The sequence below is a fragment of the Halyomorpha halys genome, unplaced genomic scaffold, assembly GCF_000696795.3.
Source record: "Halyomorpha halys isolate HHAL.00 unplaced genomic scaffold, Hhal_1.1 Scaffold354.1, whole genome shotgun sequence".
Lineage (NCBI taxonomy): Eukaryota > Metazoa > Arthropoda > Insecta > Hemiptera > Pentatomidae > Halyomorpha > Halyomorpha halys.
This window is the reverse complement of record NW_027111517.1, coordinates 542103-565426: the sequence shown is the minus strand read 5'-3', so window position 1 is coordinate 565426 and position 23324 is coordinate 542103. Positions and strand designations below refer to the sequence as shown.

The 23324-nt window shown below is 30.7% G+C and overlaps 1 protein-coding gene across 3 annotated transcripts in view; it reads left to right on the top strand.

Moving 5' to 3' along the window:
• Positions 1-23324, top strand: part of toy (twin of eyeless) — a 209108-nt gene that overhangs the window by 115465 nt on the left and 70319 nt on the right. For all 3 annotated transcript variants that reach the window (XM_014422067.2, XM_024364245.2, XM_024364241.2), the window contains exon 4: positions 4167-4389. In XM_014422067.2, coding sequence (XP_014277553.1) covers positions 4167-4389 — 223 coding nt within the window. The remainder of the gene's footprint in view (positions 1-4166; positions 4390-23324) is intronic.

Genomic DNA, 23324 nt, shown 5'->3' with positions numbered 1-23324 from the left:
CTGAAATATGTTATATTTTAAAAAAAATATATATCAGTATACTCAGTCTTTCTAACACAACAGCAATTATTAGGAAATGGGTTTTAAACATTATGTATATTGTATTTTTTTTCTCTCTTCCTTTTTTGTGGCTTACAGTGTTGAGGAACCTTGCATCGATGTTATCAATCCTTGGAACAATTATTCTTATTTCACTTTATGGTCAGTAATTAGATTTCTGCGACAACGGAGGTTATTAATTGACTTTCGCTACTTTAAATAATTTATTATAAATTTAAACATATTATATAGTACTGGGTTGTAAATATAGATACGTTAATTTTAAGACAACAATGGTAATGCACGTTGTAAGACAATAGTTTCACTGAACCCAATTCTTAAATAAAATTTTTAACTGAAGAGTAAACATTTTACGTAAAGTTTTTAATTTTTTTTTTATTGTTTTAACATTTTATTAAGACCAATTTTTAATTTATTAACTTACAGCTATACTAATTAAATTATAGCACTTACTGAACAAACGGTCTAAACTTCCATTTCATTACAAAAGACTGATCTACGTAACTTTAATAAGGCCAATCTGGACATATGGAGTTAAGCTTTGGGGCTCCACTAAACCTTCGAATTTCTCTTGAATCCAACATCCTCAATGTTCCTTACTTTGTCACAAATAAAATCATACATAAAGACCTTAATGTTCCTTATGTAACTGATCTAGCCCGAAACAGATTACATTCCTTCAATTATAAACTTTAACCACAAGTTTCTAACCTTGCATTCTCTTCCATTTCTGACAGTCCTCCGAGGCGCCTAAAAAGAAGATGGCCACGGGACCTGCTAGTATAAAAATATTATTAGAGTGCTACCCATGGGTAGTTTCTCTACACGCCTGTAACACTCCAATTTAACTTATATCATATTTACTAAATGTATTATAATATACAGTTGTAAACAGCACAATCGAAACGAAGAATAGATATGTAGAAACTAAAAACGAAGTATTAACATCTGATTCAATCATGGATTTGATTGACAGAGAGGCATGAGCTCGTTGAGGGAATCTGCTTTGGTCATTGAGTAGAACTTCGCTAATCTGGCCCCCGGGTAATATTCGGCTGTATTATGTATTATAATGTACAGTTGTATATTTAAATAAATATATTAAATAAAATATATATATTTCTTTAAAAGTCTAACGTTTCAGCCAATTCGGCCTTTCTCAAGGACAATTTCAAATACAAATTTATATCTCACATCCTATAATTTAAAAACTATTTGCGATCTATTCTGCCCAGATGATTATGTCACTTTTCCATTAATTTTTAGAACTTTTAAATGTATTGAAAATTACTATGACATTCTTATAATACAATTTTTTTTTAATTGGCCTCTGCTGTGGTGTACCCTTCGACCATAGGTACGTCACTGACAAAAGATAACGAGGAAAAGGGGTAATGAAATTAAATTATAATAAATTTTCATGTAAAACAAGAGTTTCATTTCCCAAAAACCATGTTATCCCCCGTCCTAGAAGTTTTCAAAGATTTATTTTTAATCTTCAAAATAAATTCTCCTACTATGCCCTTTGAAGCGGCATGAATATTCGTTGTTGGTGGCTAGCTGAATATAATAACTTTTTCAAAATGTTTAGAGCATTTTTAATTTTTTGAAAATTCAGATTCAAAATTGACCCTTTCTGTGTGTATGACTCGTATAGAAAATAGCAGTAAATATTTCGTAAGCGTACTTTCAAACATTTGTAAACTTAACTATTGATATATGATACGTTGAATATCTAGTTTAAATATATTTTTTATATATGCGTGAGCCTTTCTCCCCTTACTGCTCAGTTTAGCCATATTTGAGATTTAGCCATAATTTTAAGCTCCTCTCATATTTTTTTTCTTTTCCTCGTCATCTCTTTTTGCCCTCTCTTCTACCGTCAGTAGAAATATGATTTCTATGGCTATGCATTAGCTGACCTTACCCAGTTCTAAAAGTCATTAAGAGAGGATATACATGTGCTTATGTGCTTATGTATCAGAACAAAGAACGCATTATTGGCGCCTTAAAAATCTTAATCATTACCTGAAAACTCAAGTATGACAATTTCATTAAGGATCATCCATGAAGAATGAGAAAACATAAAAGGCTAATTCACTTTACAGAGACCTCATGCCTTTTACCCTTTACAGAGAATTTCCATCTATTAAACCTGTACAAAATTAATTTGTTATTCCATAAATGAAATAGAACTCTTGATTGGACAGCTTTTAATGATAACTGCAAACAGTGACAATTAAGATAGGTAACAAATGAAGTTTGCAGAAGAGAAACAATTGTAATAGTGAATTTATTGGGATTCACGTCAAGTTGGAAATTATGTTGAAAGTTAATTATGTTTTGTAATGAAACTCTGTTTCTAATGGCTTGGTCAAAGCCAGGTGGTTGGAAAGAGGGGGGGGGTTGAAATCAATTTGCTTTATCCAGCCCCATTTTGCGATATTCCTTAGTGGAAAATATTGTGTCAGCACGGTCGGGATATTAATATTTCGACGATGAAGTCGGGGAAGGTGGAAAACACCAAAAGCTAGGAAACGAAAAAATTTTTTAATGTCCGTAACTAGAATACAAGAACTACCATATTAATTTAAAAACGTAAAATTCAATTTAAAAATAATATATTTCAATTGTTTTAGAAAAAATTAAATTATTTTGTTCAGTTACTTGTAGTAATCCTAATAGAAATAACTTGGATTCGTCAGTCATACAATACTTTAGAGAGCGTAAACAAATGAATACAAACTTGCTACGAAATTATTTGACTTTTGAAGTAATTTTGATTTGTTAATATTCGGACATTTTTAGGTAAGGAGGTAATAATTTTATTCGAAAACAACAAGAATTTGTGAGATAGAGGAAAAATTATTTTGATACATTAATTACATCAGTATTCATTATATTGCATTTAAACACGATTTTGATTGCCTAATGCTTATTTTTGTTTTGTTTTTTTATCCTTTTATCATTTTATCCTACGTTATTTATATATTTTTTTATTATTTGTACAACAATTATTTATTATTGATTTATTTTCTTTTTCTCTTATTCTTTACTCCCAGTCTTATTCCCTATCTAAATTTTTATCGTCACTCAGTATCTTGTATTATTTCTATTTATACTCTATACACTGCATATGTTTCTACATAATATCACATTCCATCTACTTGTTGGATGATCTATTTGTTAATTTTATTATTTCCTAATTTATTGCATTATCGTTTTATTAGTTTCATTTTTATGCTCATATTTAATTGTTTTTCTTTTTAGACTGTTGTTTTACATATATTTTAATTTTAATTTTCCTATTTATACATCATTTTACTCTTTCATATTTATTTATATTATTGTTTTCATCCCTTTTTATATTACCTTGTTATTATCTTGTACATTTATTTTTTTTGCTACTCTCATATTTTAATGTTAAAATCTCCACCATGCCATCTTCTTCCACTAAATATCTTTTTTATTTTTAAATCTCATTCTGTGTCTCCCAGGATTCAGATAATCTATATTACATCTATTTCTATTAACCTATATCTTATGCCTTATTATTCCTTTATTTATCCATTTATCTACATTATTATACTCATGCATACTCACTCTTCTTTTAATTTTGCCATATTTGTTACTACTTCGATTAATTATTATTTATGTATACGTTACTTCAAGGGTAAATTTGTAATTCTTAATTAGTATTCTATTTACTTATATTTATATTATTTTAGTTTATTACGTTTATATTATACATCATCTTTTATATTACTTTCTCTTTATATTTTTATCATGTTTGAATTTTATTCTCATTTAGGTCTGTTGAAGCCCTTCTAAGTAAGGCGAAATGTTAGTTATTAATAAATGTTTTTCTTCTATTTGTATGGCTTTCTTGAATGCCGCCTAGACCATCCTCCTACAATAAAATACTTCAATAATACAAATGATTAGCGATAACATTATCTAATACCTTATTTATATTTACGATTTGAATCATAGTTTATAGATTCCAAGCATTTTCATGGCAGTGATGAGTTTATTGCATAAATTAGAAACATTATTGGTATTATATTGATGTGATTCCGTTAGTCTTACGATTTCCTGTAAGACAGGTGTCGTCGATAAACCGAGTGCTGAGGAACCTGGCGGCGCAGAAGGAACAGCAGCAAGCAGCTAATGCAGCGGCACAGCCCGAGTCGGTCTACGACAAGCTACGGATGTTCAACGGTCAAGCGGCGGCGGCAGGGTGGGCAGCGTGGTACCCCGCGGCCGCCCCCGGGCCCCACCTCCCCCTCGCTCAGCCGCCCCCAATCCACCTCACCACCGACAAGGCCGGTAAGTACCATCTTCATATTTGCATAAATTACATTATAATTATTCACTATAGAACATCAGTTATACCATATGTATATTTCAAATTTACGATTCATTTTATTAAACACAAAAAGTTATATTTTGATTTAACTGGGAATAACAAAGAAGTTGGTAAATCTAGTACGAATGAGCATGGTCGACACGTAAAATTAAGTTTTAATCGTTAATTATCATTCTGGAAAAATTAAAGATCAAGTTTTAAATGAGACGACTCTCTTTTACCTCTCTTATTTGTTGATTCTTGAATGTGCTTATTATAGGGTGGTGAGTACCGAAGGGTTTTACTCTGGTTGGTAAAATATTCGTACTTGGGAATGCTGAAGACTTAATGGTGTTAGGTGAATACTAAGAAACTATAAAACTAACTAGAACTAGGTTGGTAAAAGCTAATAAGAAACATAGTCTTGAAATAGATCTGAATAATAGAAAATTTATGACCAACAATAGAATTGGTAACAGTTTCCTTGATATAGATATAGGAGAAAATACATTTAAAAGGGTAGAAATAAATATTTCGAGTGTTTAACGTCTATGATGACTAGAAAAATCTAAATTGATTAAAAAATAAAGAAGTGGTTAAGGTCAAAAAATGATGCTATTTTTTCAATTTCGAAATTAGATGTCTCCAGAAAAGTTAGAATTTACAAAAATATTATCCTGCAGATTTTTACAGATTCGAATCGTGACCTCTTACATCGAGAGAGGAATAGTATCTCAAGGTTTTTGAAATTAAAATATTACGTAAAATATTCTTATACGTGGGTGGATTGCGTCAGGACTGTTCTTGTAAACCTGAGTTTGGGCGGGAATCATTGGGAAGATATGTACCGACAGCGATTGGTGGTATCGGCACCGAAGTATTAGGTTAACCAGAAATAATAAACACTTTTGGAACTTTTTGGGTGCACTAGTCTATGCAGGATTATCTGCAGGACTAGAGTTGAGACTGAAGAGACTCATGAACTGCTTTGTAAGATTTATCTTTGGGTTCCCAAGGCGCTCTCAAGTCTCCCGCTGGTATCCCGAGTTGAAGTGGCTCTATCCAACCTCCCTAAGGCAATACCTTCTTGGTGTTTTCCTATTCCAAGTTCTTAAAATGAAAAAAAACCTACCTATATCCTTGATCTCCTCGCTCTTCGTTCATCCACTCATTAAACACCAGATCCCAACCGATTGATTTATATATGCCCTCCTATAGAACCGCCTTCTTCAGCAAATCCTTCGTCATACGTGCAACCTCCTTCTTGAATTCTCTTCCCATCTCCATTCGCCAATCCTCATCCATTCCTTACTTTAAACAACACCTATTCCTTCACTTATTGTATAACCAAACAACCGCATCATTGTAATCAAATAAATAGGCATATATTGATTAACATTATAAACAGTACTTAAGCCAATATCCCTATGTAATTTAATTTTACTTACTGCAAATGACATTGTAATTGTAACATTAAAACTTGTAAATGCTTGCCAGACAAAAACCTTAATATATGAACCATGTATTTATTCTTAGGGGACATATGTCCCAGAATAAAATTATTTTTTCATTCATTCATTTACTAGTCTACCCCCCAAAAAACAGGTTACTAGGTAAATATTACGTTTGTTAAGTTTTTTATACTGCATTACTTAAGGATTACTTGTTCTACAACATAGGAATTTATAGCACCAACCATGTATAATTTATGTTGCTTCCCAGTTCTTGAATGTCCTATCATATTATCTTTCCACGGGGACTTTCTCTGAGTCTAATCCCACTATTTGATGCATTGTAGTGTAACTTTTGAAATTTTTTTTTATAACTAAACGCTATACTCACTATGATTGCCCTTTCTTTATAAAGTAAGATACATTAAATTGGATCGTTATGAGCGGAACGATTATGAATTGATTAGGAAATTGACCTTCGATAATGACTTACAGAATGTTTTTAAGTGTGAATGCGGTAGCGTTTGTTTGGTCAACCCCAGGGGGGCTGGTGGTCGAGGGGGGAGGGGGGTAGGTTGAAGCCATTTGCCCTGGGGCAGATAAGGATCCAATCGCTCCGGCTATCTCCACCACTAAAGAGAATGCAATAACGGTCGAAATTCTTAGCTACAGTTGTAAATCGTATACTGTATCTGTATGAAATCACTCATTTATTTATATTTTTGTATATCAACATGTTAACTCATATCTACTATATCCATTAAAATATTACTCTGTTAATATCTTTATTAAATGTTTTTCCATAGGCAATTTTTTTTTTTAATACATGATAGGTTTGACCCATGATTCGATGACTTTACCACACTATGATCTAAGTAAACGTATTTCTTCACTGAAAACTGTTGCAGTTTTTTAGATATTCTCTGCCTTCGATAAATATAATATAAACTTGATATTAAATTAGCGCCCTTTGCGTTCCGATCATAGTATGAGATTTATTTGTCTAGTGTATGAGCCTTATAGCTTCATCAATCTGTATACATTTGACCTAAGAAAACGTAAAGAAACGAAACATGAGGCAATCATTACCTCAAAATCTTCAGAAGAGACAAGTTAATCAATTCCGTGTAGGTACCGTATCGTTCAGTTCGGAGTTTCCTAATTTCTAATTTACAAGGACAGTAGTACGAACAATGAAGCTCAAGGTTGACGTTTCAAGTTGACTCTGACTAAACGTTATAAAGAATGGCTGGTTGAAAACACTACAACAGTAAAAAAAGAAAAAGAAAATGAAAAAATTCATTTCGCTTATTCAGACTTAATAATACTTTCATTATTTCCCGTAACTACTTAAGTTTCTATTAAAACTCGGCACTTTGCGAATGCATAGTGAGACCAGGTCTAATCTCAGTTGAAAAAAAAAGTCCTACGATTCATCCTCACAAGAATGGGTGGGAAGGTAAAAGGTGTAATGAACTTGGAGACGGCTACAGTTGATCTCATCAGCGAATTCATTCTTCTCTGGATTATTGTTGGGTCTTTAAAAAGCACATACACACACACACACACACACATACGTGCATACATACATGGATATATACATACATACATACATATATATTTGTATATTCGGTCGACATTACAGACCATGAAGAAGACAGACAGCCTGGTGCTGGGGGGCAACCCAACCATAGTACAACGGGACAGGCTCACCACATCTCCATAACCAGTCCCTTTGGGGCCAATTCGGCTGTGTCCTTCCCACCAACTCAGTGGGGTTCAAGGACAGTGATGAATCGGTCTAGATCCATAGATAATGATTGGTTAGGGTTAGGAGGTGCAAGAGGGCCTACATTTCTTATTGATCTTCTTAACTATAAGACAAATAACCTCTGAGCGGCTATTGTCCAGGAAGGCAATACGTGAATTCCCTTGGTCACTTGGAGTAGGACGATCGAGTTGCCTCCAGCAAGCCGTGTAGACTCAGAAATCCGAGGGAAAAAAGAAGAGTTTTTCCCTTCACGAATGGTCACCTATTTCGGGCAGACACTCAGTCGAGTAACTGAACATTACGAATTCCCTCAACATTGTTTACTTTGATTACTAATTACAAGCGCCGGCTACTTATACAGGGTGTTTCAAGGTTAAGTGTCCTAACTGAAAATATGAATTAACGATCTCAAAATAAAAGAAAAATTTCCCAGGAAGATATGTCCATTAATCCTATTTAGAAGATATTAGCGCCTAAGCATTTTCATTATTATGAATTATTTAGGTTATAATAATATAGCCTATCCTTTGAGAGTATTGTTAATTTTCTAAGCTTCATTTCAGCTGTGTCTATTGCACCTAACTCTGGAATTTTCATCCAGTGGTAAATTCTTGTATTGTTATTTCTTTTATTTATTATCGAGCTTAATCTTCTATATTCCAATTAAGGTGGAGAATGAGTGAGTTCTACCAGAAGTTTGCTCCTTAAGCCCTTCAAGGCACTGATCAATGTACTCCAATTAGTTGAGGCAAGGAAGTACCTATTCTAGCCTAAGTACAAAACTCAAGATTCATTTAATTGCAATCCACAACGATCCTAAATCAATCCAGAACTTCAATCCACATACGCCGGATATATTTTATACATTAGTTATTTTAATTATGTGCTATCTCTATTCCTTGTGTAATATATATTGTCCATTTCAATTTTCGGTCTTTAATTATTGTTGACTGAGGAATCAAGTTATTATCTGTTGAAAACGATAGCCTGATATCTCTTCATACAATGTTAATAACTTAATGACTCTACTATCAAACTGAAGTTGTCAAATATTTTTTTATTTCTGGATATATGGGAAATCTCCATCATTCAAAACATCCATTTCATTGATTTTAATTCTTTATTAAAATTATGATGTGATAATTATCTACAATCCATGTTTCTATATGTAGTTTTCACGTTGTAAATCAGATGCAATTGAAAAAAAGTGAGGGGAAAAGTTCTTATGTACTTGTTTTCAGCGGCTTTCTTTATATTTTTGGGGTGATCTACACGAATCTGAAGTAGTCAAATAATTTTTTTTTTGGTTAATATGCGAAATCATCAAGAAACCACTAAAAATCGAAGTTTAATTTTTAGCTTATAACGTACAAAGTATGCTTTTAAAGCAAGGCAAGTTTATGTCAACATAAAAATGGGAAATGGACCTAAAATTCATGTTCTTATAATTTTTTTTTTTTTAATTTGTTATTTTTGCGAGAAAAAAATTAGACAATAGCAAAAACTTATTATTCACTGAATTTCAGATTAATCGGTTTATTCTAATATTAATACTTGTCTACAATAAATCTTTTATATATGATGTTTATTATCAAACATTTATCTACATTTTTTAAGTACTTATTTATTAAACTTATTTAAACCTAGTTAAATGACTTTGTCCATCAGATGTAACAGTCGACACCAGTAAGACTATCATGTTTGCCTCTCTGGAACACTCGAGGGTACCTTTGTCCCATTCTTTGTTTACAAGAATTTGTAATTAAGTTTAAGTAAGTTTGGATTCGCGACAAGTGGTAAATTTGTGGATCTGGCTTAACGTAATAACAATATCTGTTACCCGCTTTAAATTCCTACCGTTTCCAATCCAAATCATCCGTAAAATCCTTGATGCTCCTTATTACGTCACAAAAAAATTCATCCAAAAAGTCCTTAACATCCCTTCCGTTGCAGATTTGGCCCGAAATAGATATGCATCTTTTCATTCCAAACTCCATATCCACCCTAACCTATTATTTCTTAATCTCTCATTCTTAACGATCCCCGATAATTCTCCGAGGCGTCTGAAAATAAGATGGCCACGGGACCTTCTAATTTAAATTAACGTCTGATTTAACCACCCCATTGGGTGGTTCCTTACCAAGATTATCAAGTGTTTGAAACATTCCTCATATTTACTTATTTTATTTTTTATACAGTTGTAAATAACAATAAATAAATAAATTTAAAAAAATCTTAAATAATTCCTTGGGCCAATAGTTCTTTATTTGCTGTATTCCGTGTAACTGGTGATTCAACACAGGCTAAATGCAATAGAGGTCCATAATTCAATTTAAGTGCCATAGTTTTTTTGTTTTTTTTAATCATTTATTTACAACTGTATCTTATACAGTTTACAATAAAATAAATTTGCTGTATGTGACATAGTGATATGATGCAAACATGTGGAGAATCTACCCATTGATAGAACTCCAATAACATTTCTTGAGGAGAAGATCTCGAGGCCATCTTCTTTTCAGACGCCTAGGAGGATTATTAGGTAATGAAGCGAGGTTAGAAACAAATGGATTTGGGTGGTTTTGGCCAAATCGGCAACATATGGGATATTGAGGTCATGATGGAAGCCTTGATTTGTGACAAAGTAAGGAGCATTAAGGATTTTACGAAGGATAAGTGACCTAGTTAAATTTGGTATGAGCAAGGCAGGTTAGTAATTCAAACAGATTGACATTTGGACTGGAGTTTGCGCGCGCCTTCCGTTCCGGTTTTGGGTAAGTAGCTAGCTCAACCTAGATCTAAATCTAGCCACGGGCGGTGATGACCTAGCCCCTAAACAACACAACATAAGGAAACAAAACAATCCAATCATCTCATCATCCATATCACAGTAATAAAACATCATTTCAATTGTTTATCAAATTTAATAATAGTTTTTATCGAAAAATAAATATTCAAGCAACTATAATTAAGGGTAATAAGTATTAGCATTCTAAGTATTCATTCATATATACATTATAAATACTAAGCTATTATTAAGAAAAAAAATGACAGCAATAATACTAACGAAATTAAAAATAAATATGTTAGATGCAAACATAAATATCGTAACAATATTATAACAAACGATATAATTAAATAATAAACAATTAATTTATATATAAGATAAAGAAAATTAATATATCTATTACACGTTACCTATATACAATGATTATAAATTATAAAAATTATATGGAAATGCAATACGTGCAATTTTATATTAAAAACATATTGAATCACAGGTTATGTTTACATCCAACTAAACAGATAACATAGTTAAATATTTTTAATTATATGTTTGAATCTTCGACGAAAACATTTTGAACAAAGTATAATATTGTACCAATTACATCTAAAGGTTCAGTTTCTGAGTGTGGCCTACCAATGATGATGTAAGGCACAAAAGGACTGAGAGGCGAAGAGAAGAAGTATACTTTCCGATTTGTAAACAAGGAAGAAAAGTTGAATGAAAAAAGTTTTCTGGTATTTTTCAATCGCTTCCTGTTCTCTGTTTAACAACATGCCTCAAACTTTCATTGATAAATTGCTCCTCCTCGAAATATCAAGATATCTGTAATCTTAAAGCTGTTCAAATTCTCTGTGTGATAGAATGAGATGTCAGTTTTAATTATTAATGGCTTTTTATGTTTTCTAATTTCCGAACATATGCCTACGAATAACTTAGCACCATAAATTTAGTTATAAATGAGTATTTTGTTCCCTTAAATCTGTCTTCATCGGTGGTGTTATTTTCTTAAAATTTTCATTGAAAGGATGAAGTATTAATTTAAAATCAATTAGAAAAAAAATTAATTTGGATTCATTTAAAATCAGAATTTAACTTTTAAAATAGTCTTTATTACTTCTCACGGCTTTTATTTCGAGGAAAAACTTATTGGTCTTTTTCATAAAATTTTCAAATAATTATATCTTTTTATTTTAGTCTTATATATTGTTAGATATTTTCTTCGATTATGACAGCCTTAAATTGAACTAGTTGGTGATTTTCAGATGTTTAATATTAATTTTAAAAAGTGTTAGAAAGTCTCCCGACTCACTTTTTGATACAAAATATAAATAATACATTTACAGATATAAAAAAAAAATATATATAAATAATACATTTTAGATATAAACACAGTGTAAACTGCTTTATCCTCAATAATTTATACTCTAAGGAAGCTATGTTATAAATTTCAGACTTTCCGAGACCCCCACGGTTAAAATTGTTTGGGAAGCAAGCTTAACGCTTTTTAAGTCCTGAAAAAATAGTATTTAAGAAACTGCATCTGTTTTATATAAAACTGGAAACTTCATTTCAATACTTCACTATGAAATTCTAGGTACAACAGATTAAGAGAAGATTCTATGAAGAAAGTTTTAACTAAATGTCTGTCTCGCACAACATTTCATTAATTTCTGGAGCAAGGGATTGGTATCATAGTATTTATTAAAATTAAATGATTTTCTAACATAAATTCATACAAAATTACCCTTTATCGTAAACCCATGACTTCCCACCCCACAGTATCTTTTATTATGTCCCATTATTCCTGTTGAACAGATCCGTTACTTAGGACTACATTTAAATTTTTAAAAAATTATCATTATTAAACTTAAAATTATTTCTGGAAAAAATAAATATGCAATATATGGTTGTGATAGGTTTATTTTATAAAATTGATGTTCTCTTCTCATGTAAACAAAACACTTGATCTTAATTAGTTTATTTTTTTTTTTTATCGGATGTCAAAAGTTTTTTTTGTAAATAAAATACATATCATCGCATAAAGTATGGTGCCTAGTAAGTTATAAAAAAAAAACGAGGACTACATCTGGACAAACGACTAACCTGGAATCCTTGTATAAGACTCAAAAGACAGGAAACTGCTCGTCGATTCCGAATGTTACAACACTGACAAGACAAACGGTCTAAACTTCCAACTAATTAAATGAAACTCATTTACATCACTATAAGAGAGCTTTGGGGCTCCACTAAACCATCGAATGTCTCTCGTATGCAATCCTTACAATTCAAATTCCTTAATGCTTCTTACTGTGTCACAAATCAAGGCGCCAGAAAATAAGATGGCCTCGAGATCTGCTCGTTTAAATGTTATTGGAGTTCTATCAATGGGTAGAATCTTTACATGTCTGTTTTATGCATTTGTATAACTAAGATCAAATTTATTTGATTGGTTGTTTATTTTTTTAATACAGCTATAAGTATCAATAAATCAATTTAAAAAAAAAATCTAATTTCGGAGTCCAAACCAAATTTCATTATTGTGAACGGCCCATTTAAATAAATAATGTACCCGGAAAGAATACAATCCGAAATATTAAAGATCAAACCTTTGGTTGATTGCAACTGCTTACTTACAACCGTTATTCATTTGTTTTATTCAAATTAATTATTATTGAATAATTATTGTGGTAATAAGGTTTTATTATAATATTATAATTTTTTTGTTATAATATTTTGTTGTATTGACCATTGACTTAATTTTTATAAGGTAGAGCGATAAAAAGTTATACTAAAAATTAAAATGAGTCATGCATGTCTACTTCTTAGAAAAACGCCCTTTGATCGTTCTTATTACCATAGAAATGGAATCTCGAAGATTTCTTTCCGATATGTGTTCGGAATCAATGATGCTGTAGAATGGAGGGGAGGATTGTATTCCAATTTTTTTAAATATATAAAACTGTAAAAGAATTATAATTATGTTGAATTCCGCATTTTAAAATGCCGAACAATTATTTTAAAAACAATAACATAAATGTATACCTCTTCAAATATCTTTGTGCTGTTAATGTTGCATTTTTTTTTTCATTTCTTAACAAGACTAAAAAAAAATTAATAGCCTATACATTAATCATATATATATGTAATTATACAAGAATTAATGATGCACAAAAATAAATAATAACCTGATTTTTAATAATTTTGAGATTCGAAACATCGAATCTTATTCGTAATTGTGAAGCTATATATAAAGGGAAGAATTATTTCTTAGTTCCTGCATTCCCTGTATCTGTTAAGATAGATACCAAGCCCATACTAAAAAGCTAAGTATGTCGGCATATATGAGGAAATGGTCGGTGGTGCGGTCAAAAAAGAACTTTAAAAATAAAAACAAAACAAAAAACTTTTTTTGCCCTGATGAAGTTCTGCAAAGTGCGGCAAAACGTAGGAAAATAAACAATTTTTAACCACCCCCCCCTCCCATCTCCTTCATATTCAGAAAACAGTCAATAATTTATGAATATAATATCAGCATATACTTTGACGATTGTTGTAAGTCCTAATAATTGATTCAGGAATCATAAAAATTAAAATTAGTATATTTTAAACTAAACTTTAACGCTGGAAAAATCAAATAGAAAATATAAACACAATTTGACGATATTTCTATCGATGGTCAATTCTTTTAAACTGAATGATGACTTTCTACTTCAGACTAAAAGAATTAAGGGCTACAGTCAATATATATATTACAACGTTTCGGCCCACAATGTTGGGCTACATATACTCATTACTTCCCTTTATACTCGTATCAATTCAAAATATTTATTTTGAATAACACTTATTTAAAGTCATATTAAATTAAAAAAAAAAAAAAAAAAAATTGTATCACTACAATCCATGAAGGATTAGGGGTGCAGTACTTTGTAAGGAAGTACCGTTACTATACCAACGGTGGTGCAAGGAGGTTATTACCTACATACTGGTACGTACAAGGAGTAGCCAGTTTAATAAATATCTTTATGATATTTTCTAATTGTTCTCTTGCCAGTTTTTATTACCCTTTACATTACTGTTTTTATGATATTACTAAATTATCCTCGACAATATCACCCTTCCTTTGACTTATTCCACATTCCTCTCTTCACCATTATATCTGTAATAATTGAATTATTACTTTTACTATTTATCACCTATAGTATTTACAGCATATTTTTACATCATTTCAATCAGTTAATTTTTCATTACTTATCATTCAATAGTTCTTCAATATTATTAATTTTAATTTTATTATAAATAACTATGACGGTTAATATATTTTCTTAGTTTGGTAATGTTTATTCTTTTTTATCAGTTCACTACTTATTACTATGTAGTTAATATCTTTTTATTCATCTTCAACTTCCTTACTATTTCGATTTATGTTTTATGATTATCTTTTTATACCTTTATTTTTGTTTTATTTTCATGCCACTTTTATACTATCATTAGCTTTAGCCCTGATGAAGAAAAGAATTGTGGATCGAAATAATGGCCATAAATAAATATTTGCAAACTTTTTTTGTTTATCTTGACCACAGTAATCCTGGAGTCGCTAAAACAGCATACCTATCAATCCATGATTTGATATAATATAATTAAAAATGATTAACTATACACTAAATACAATATATTTCAAATCTTATTTTTTTAAGAACAATTTTTTATTTTTTTTACTCCTCGCACAACATTATATTACATTTTCCTTATTCATTTTTATTCATACGCAACACACGTTTAATCCGTTGCACAAATGCAATGAAAATTAAAATAAATTACCAATAAATAGAAATCTAGAAATCAATCAAAAATAAAACAGCTACAGCAGTAGGAAAAAATAAATAAGTTAAAAAAACTAATAAATAAATTTTAAACCATACTGATAAGTTAAAATGAAATGAATAAATAAGTTAAAACAGAAATAAATAGGTTAAAAAGCGAAATGATAATACAAAGCTCGTTGGTTATTGGTTTTTTAATGTATAGGGTTAATAAAGGTTGGGATTGACCACTGAGCCGAACACGAAAGAGCCAACTGGGAACAGCTAGACCCACTGTAATCCCACAAGTCAAGTGATTACATTGCTGTTTATGGTACGAGGATATATCAAAGGATGTAGATAAAAAACATAAAATCGTTCTATTTAAATTGGTTCATTCCACAAATGTTTACAATTACATATTCATGGAAATGTCCAAATCCTCTCAAATCTCCAAAGCTAATATGCTTTATATGACGAGTGACGTCTCTTAATCTTTTCAAAGAAAATGCTACGTAAACATATTTTCCGATCATAACAAAGAAAGACTGCTACCAAGAAATTTTAAAATTATGCAATAAATTCCACAAAAGAATTGAATTCACAGATGAAGTACCTCAAAATAACAAAATAAGATTTCTGGAAATGGACATAATCATAGATGAACAAAAAATAACCACAAAGTGGACTAAAAAAACTAATACAGGCAATAGATTACTAATTTTTTTTTTCAAATCACTCACAATACCAAAAAAAAAAAAAATGCAAAAAATTTAATAGATCGAGCAATAAACTTATCAGACAATATTTACACAAAAGATATTAAGACTGAGATAAACACCATGCTAACGGAAAACTTCTATCCCAAAAGATTGATAAACAGACTATGGTACAATAAAATTAATAATAAACATACAACCAGAAACAACACAGAAAGTAGAACACCGAGAGAAATAAAAGTAATCAGAACAACAAAGAAAGATAAAATAGAAAAACCACCAAGTCAAAAAAGAATACTGAATTTTACAAAGAAATAAACAAAAAGATTACAATAGACGACAATAGAGAAAAAGGACAAGAGGAAACAAATAGTAATAGCAATAATAAAAAAAAATTTAAACTACAATACATACCAGGCCTTACAAATAAAATTAAATAAACACTGACAGAATATGACCATATAAATATCAGAACCGGTTTATACAACAATAATAAATTACAGAATAAGCTGTCAAACATGAAAGACAAAGTTGATAAGATGGAAAAATTAAACGCAATTTATAAGATAGATTGTAAAAATTGTGAAAAAGTATATATTTGTGAAACATCTAAAAAACTGGAAACTAGGATTAAGCAACATATCACCAATTGTAAAAACGCTAAAAATATAAATTGCACAGCTCTGGCCTATCACAGCATAAAACTGAACCACGAATTCAATTTTGAAAACTCAAAAATAATAGATGAAGCACAAAATACTAGATTTCTAGAAGTTATATGCATAACAAAAAACATACAAAACACAGTAAACTATAAAACTGACACTAAACACTTAAATACACATTATGCCAACATTATAAATAGACTTAAAATAAAAACATAAAAATCAGATGAAATAAACAGGTTTATGTAAAAAATCACTAAGTTAATATTAAATACAAAACAGACTTGTAAAAAACAGGGAGGTAACCAAACAGCACACTGGACATGAGATAAGGTCCAAAGAGGTAGTAAGAAATATAGAGTAATGGCAGTGCTAAGGAGAAGTGAAGATGCACAAATGGTTGACATGATTTCCCATATGAAATCATGAGGTGAATATTATTGTATAAATTAAAATAAATAAGGATGGAGATTGGTGTTATGATAGTTTTATTATTGTTGTAGGTTTTAAAGTGCATGGATATGAGACAGTGGTCCCGAAACGTAGTACAATGTTATGAATAATTAATAAATATTTCATTCAAAATAGAAGTCATTATTCTTAAAAAAATTTAAATGAATTGACTCATCAGACTTCCTATAGAGATAATCCAGATTAAACATATTTTCATTTCCTGAGGTAACACTGATTATATTCTGTGACAGTCTGAGTACGTAGTCCGGTTTAATAATTATAAATAATCCAAAGATTTGTTGTAAATATTCAATAAATTATTTATCATTTGGGAAAAGTACCTGCAGAAGAATGATTGAGGGCGGAGTGGTGATGAACAGCGGCGCTGAAAGGAGGCAATTTTACAGTCGTTAAAAGCGAAGGGGTTCCAGTATCTGAGTCACGCCACTTGACTACCTTGACTATGTTGGCCCTTCATGGGGACAAATGGCAGTTTGGAAAACAAATTTTGTTTGCTGAATGCTAGTCATAAGAGGGGGGGGGAGGTTGTAATTGAACTTTATGATGGAGTTAGACCTTGTTATAGATCTGGTTTTCAATCAGAACCAGATTTTAACTTGTTTCTGTTTAGAAAAAAAGAATAGTGCTGAATGCGCATCACACAAATTTCAGTCACGACCAATGAATGAAAGAATGCTAAAAATTTTTTATTTAGCGTTTTTTTTTGTTTGCTGAATGCTAATCATAAGAGGGGGGGTTGTAATTGAATTTTATGATGGAGTTAGACCTTGTTATAGATCTGGTTTTTAATCAGAACCAAATTTTAACTTGTTTCTGTTTAGAAATAAAAAAATAGTACTGAAGGCGCATCACACAAATTTCAGTCACGACCAAGGAATGAAAGAATGCTATAAACATTTTTTATTTAGCGTTTTTTTTTTTTTTTGCTGAATGCTAGTCATAAGAGGGGGGGGGGGTTGGAATTGAACTTCATGTCAAACCTTGTTATAGATCTGGTTTTTAATCAGAACCAGATTTTAACTTGTTTCTGTTTGGAAAAAAAAAAAAAAAAAAAGTGCTGAACGCGCATCACACAAATTTCACTTACAACCAAGGAATGAAAGGATGCTTTAATAATTCTTTGCTTAGAGGTTTTTTTTTTTATTGTTTTTTTTTTGTGTGTGAATAACGAATATTAACTATGTTCCTACCAAGTACAAAAGATAGCGAAGACTTGTGCATGATCGGGAGATATCGGACACGCTCAGATCTCAACGATTTTCCATTTCCTAACCCTCCTTTATTTAACTATTAATTTTTTCCATATTTCATATTTATACTTTATTAATGCTAACAATGAAAACTGGTTAATTTTTTTTAAATAAACGATATTAAACGAACTTTATAGGAAGATTTTTTTTTTAATTCGAGACAAGCCCTGTTAGACTATTTCAAGATTTGAGCAAGGTTAATCATACAAACTGTTTTGCGGGACTTGGTTATTAAGACCTCAAAACTTAGGCACGATCGTAATACTTCTTACTACATATTCTCTATATAGGTAAGTAAAAGTAATAAATACCAGAAAGAAAAGTGAAAGAATATGATATTGTTCTTAAGTTTACTATTCTTTAGTAACATTATATCTTTTCCGGAAAAGTTATGAGTTGAGGTATTAAGATGAAAACTTAATTTATCATTTATACCTTTGTCGTAACCCTTCCTACATTAATACAATAAACCTTTATTAACGGAAACTCCTCTCAACTGACAATTTTTATTGAAGTTGACTGACAAAGTTCATAACCATTTACCCTTCTATTACGAAACGCCTCCATCTGAATTGGGATATCAATTTTCCATCAGCATTTTTCACTCCCCTATAACGGACACATGTCATGAAGAGTAATATTTTTTTTTTTTATTTACTAATATAATTAATAATTATATTAATATTAAATCTTGTGTCATATTCTACAGCATTTTTCAAATATAAACAATATTTTTTTATTATTGTTAAACTTAATATTTTTTGGGAGAAAAAAATAAATACCCAAAAATATAAGGTTTCAATAAATTTCTCTTATAAACTTAAAGTTCTCTTCTCGTGTAAATAAATCAAATAAAACACTATATCTTAGTTAGTTTCATTTTTATTATCATTAAAAACACAAGAGATTGATCTACATGACCATAAGGCATATTTGAATGTACGAAGTTGAGCTTTGGGGCTCCACTAAACTCTCGAATTCCTCTCGTATTAAATCCTTACAATCCAAAATTCCCTATGCTCCTTACTTTGTTACGAATGAAATCATCCGTAAAGACATTAATATTTCATATGAAGCGGATCTAGCACGAAAGAGATATCAATCCTTCCAATCTAAACTATCCACCTAAGCCCACCAGTTTCTAGCCTAGATTCTTCTTCTATTCCAGACACTGAGTTGCTCCAATGTTGTGGAGTGCTATCAATTTGTAGTTTCTCCGCAAGTCTGTATCATACCATTGTAACACTAATTCCACATTCACTGGGTGTATTTTTATGAAATACAGTTGTAAATAAAAAAATCAAAGAGCTGTTCTCGAGATTTTTTGAGAGATTTCTCGATGTAAGAAAAAATGACATATTTACCTAATTAAACGATAGTTGAGACGAGATTTCCCCAAAATATTGGGTTTTTTTTAATAGTATAAAAATCTTTTTTTTTTAAACATAAGACCAGAATTGTGTATCGAAACGTTGGACATAAATAAATATTTGAAAACTATTTTTGTTTTACTGTCTTCACAGTAATGCTGTCTTAATACATTGAGTTCCTAAAACACACAGCATACTTATCAATCCATGATTGGATATAAATTTACTATCTATATAATATCTATCTATCTAATTAAACGATGGCTGAGACGAGATATTCACAAAATATTGTTTTTTTAATAGTGTAAAAATCGATTTTTTTTTAACATAAAAGATATTGAATACTAAGTGAAGATAAGTAAATTATTCTATTATGTTATTATGTTGTTTCATTGCTGTGTTGTTTTTATAAAATTAATATCTGTACCGCTACAACCCATGAAGGGGTCAGGGATTCAGTACTTTGTAAAGAAGATCTGTAACTAGACTAACGGTTGTGCAAGGAAGTGATTTGGTCAGAATCACGCTCGACCGCCAGATTTTTACCCAATTTAAGAGGCTGGGTGGACCCCAGGAGGGCTCCAGAGGAGTTGACTCACGGCTACAGTATAACAGAAAACAATTTTCTGCCCAACCGGATTCGAACTCGGGTCCTTGGAGGTAATAGCCACGCGCTCCCTTTGTTTTTATAATAACCCTTTATTAACGGAAACCTCCGCATAACGGACAAAATCATCCTCTCCATTAAGTAGAAGTTTCACTGTATGCGTATTAGGTGTTGAAATTCTCAAAGAATACATTATATAGAGGGTTTAGCGTAATTCACTAGAATTAGAAATGATCTAAACAGAAAAATTAAAGTGATGTTATATCTCGATACTACAAAAACGTTCGTACGAGCTACGCTCCGTTCGGAACATCAAAGAAGTAAATTTAAATTTTATGTTTTTAAAATCGCCAGATTATTTATTGATTTGGAAGCGACGAATAAAAACCTGTTTAAGTTGGGTAGGGTAACTCCCAATAGCAGCATCGTAAACTAGACAAACTTTTCATGAAAACCAAGTAAAACTTTTCTTTATCGAAACCATTTGAAGGGGTTTTTTTACACGATAAAGTTCTGTTATTCGTATAATCATGGATTATTCACGAATTTTTTAGCTTAATTACTGGAGCACAGATTCCCCACTTCTAGAAAAACATCCTTGTTTACTAAACTGCGTTATTAGAGTTGAAGATTTAGGAATTTAATTGGGAATCTACTTGGATTTTTTATATTAATAAAATAATATGATCACTTAAAATAAAATCAACTATAATAAAATTATTTATGACTAATTTAAATAGTTTTTTATTAAAAAAAGTGACAAACCTTAAAAAATATAAAATTTAAAATGACAAGAAATATACTTAATAAATATGCTATTTAAGAGTAGAATATAATTTATTAAACTGGGGATAAGCTGTTCGGAATCGAGCTCAAAAAATCGTCCTTAAGTTTCGGCCGTCATTTACAATTTGTATTGACTCTAGAATATGTTGACCAATTTATCAAAATGGGGTCTTTCAAGTTAAACAAAAATCTCAAATAAATAAATAACGTTATACAATATTTTCTAGAAAAAAATACCACAATGATAAACACGAGGGTGTGCATGGTTCTAAGGGTCAATCCTTTCTTTTTTTTTTTTTTTTTAGATTTATGCATTAACTTGAAAATTATTTCTGAGGAATATGTACAAATGCAATATCAATTAATAAATCTGAGAAAAATCGGATTTAAAAATATTAAGGCCAGTTTTAGTATTGGAGGAGAAAAGATCCTTCGAAAGAGGCGACGATTGTGACGGAATGAATTTATAATAATAATAAAGACCTAACGAACCCGAAGGTTCGATGCTGATACCAACAATCGCTCTTTACATACATCCTTGCAGTGATGCCCCTCCAAATCCAATGCTCCCAAATCATTTTTAACGCAATCCTCCCATCTACGTTTCGGTCTACCCCTCAGCCATTTACCCGTGGGTTCAGTGTTTATTAACATCTTAGTTGTCTGACCAACTTTAGTTCCCTCAATTTAGTGTTGTGTAGCATTCTAAATTCTCACGTCAAATATGTAACACCAAAATACCAAAATACTTCATTGTCTAAAACATAAAAGCGCAGTTCATCTCTTAGTGTAAGAGGCCACGTCTCGCTCTATAAAGAACAGTGGGAGGGATAATAGTTTTGTAAATTCTAATTTTTAAGTGTTTGGTAGAAGGCGCGAGCTAAGCAGTTTCGAAATTGAAAAATCAACAAGCATTTTCCGCCTGTAACCTAGCTTTATTTATTAATTTATTTCCTGATCAATTTCTTTTTTTCTAGTTATCGTAGAACCTAAGTACTTAAACCTATCTACCTATTAAGCGTATTTCCTCCTATATCTATATCACCGAAATCGCTCGCGTTTCTACTGCTAACCATGTATTTTGTTTTATCCGTATTTATTTCAAGACCTAGTTCCTTACTGGAGTTTAGTAAAGCGGTTGTATTTAGTTCTATAGTTTCCTTGTTCTCATCCAATAATACCAAGTCATCTGCATACCCAATCACCGGTATTTTATCACCCAAAGTTAAACCCCTTTCGGTATTCATCACACATGTAATGACTTACTGTAGTGATAGATATAATAAGATAGGTGCTAAAGAATCGCCTTGTTTTACACTGACCGGATCTCGAATTTTTCAGAATAACGATTACCGATTCGTACCTTAAAACGGTTTTAACGAAATTTTGTTAGTTTTTAAATTAATTTTTGACACCAAATTTTTTAGCCTCACTCTCTCCTCTATAAGTAAATAGCCCATTTTAACTGATTCATACAAAAAAAGACATAGGCTGCATAATCAATATATTTAATTAATTCTTCTAAGTGTCTAGCGACGCAAGGAGCTTCAAGTAGAGTTCAGCGTTGTGTATATGGCGGCCTCGAGTTATTCCTGTCAAACAGGTTAGATAAAACATCTTCCTTCAGATATCCAAATGATTACTCTTGTTAGTCGAGACGGTTCTTTTCTATAGCTCAATCTTCCATGAAAACTACAGAAGTCGCAATTTTCTTCGCTGAAGTCGCAGGTTTTGCTTGATTCAGTCTAGATATTTTTTTAAATTGTATACCTCATTGTCCAATAATTTATATTTATGTCACAACTCAACATGAGGGTGTCATAGACATAATAATAATAATATTCTTTATTTATACTGGGATTGATCCCTTTAAAATAATATATAGGAGTCAGAATTAGGCTTTAAAGCCTTAGAGTGAAATACAAAATAAGAACGAAATTATAAAGCGTCATAAAATATAATTAAATAGTGAATTTGAAAAGATTACAATAGACAGAAATAATTAACAGAATATATAAAATAAGAATAGAACAAATAAAATAAAACTATATGTCATATCATAAAACATAAGATAACAAACACTTCTGATAATAAATAATAAAAAACAAAAATGAAAAAAATCAAATATAATTAAACTAAAAATAATAAATGGATAGGTACAGTTTCTGCTACATTTACAAGAATAAACGAAAATTAGAAATATTAAGTACAGAAAATATATAAACTTTGAAACTTTCAA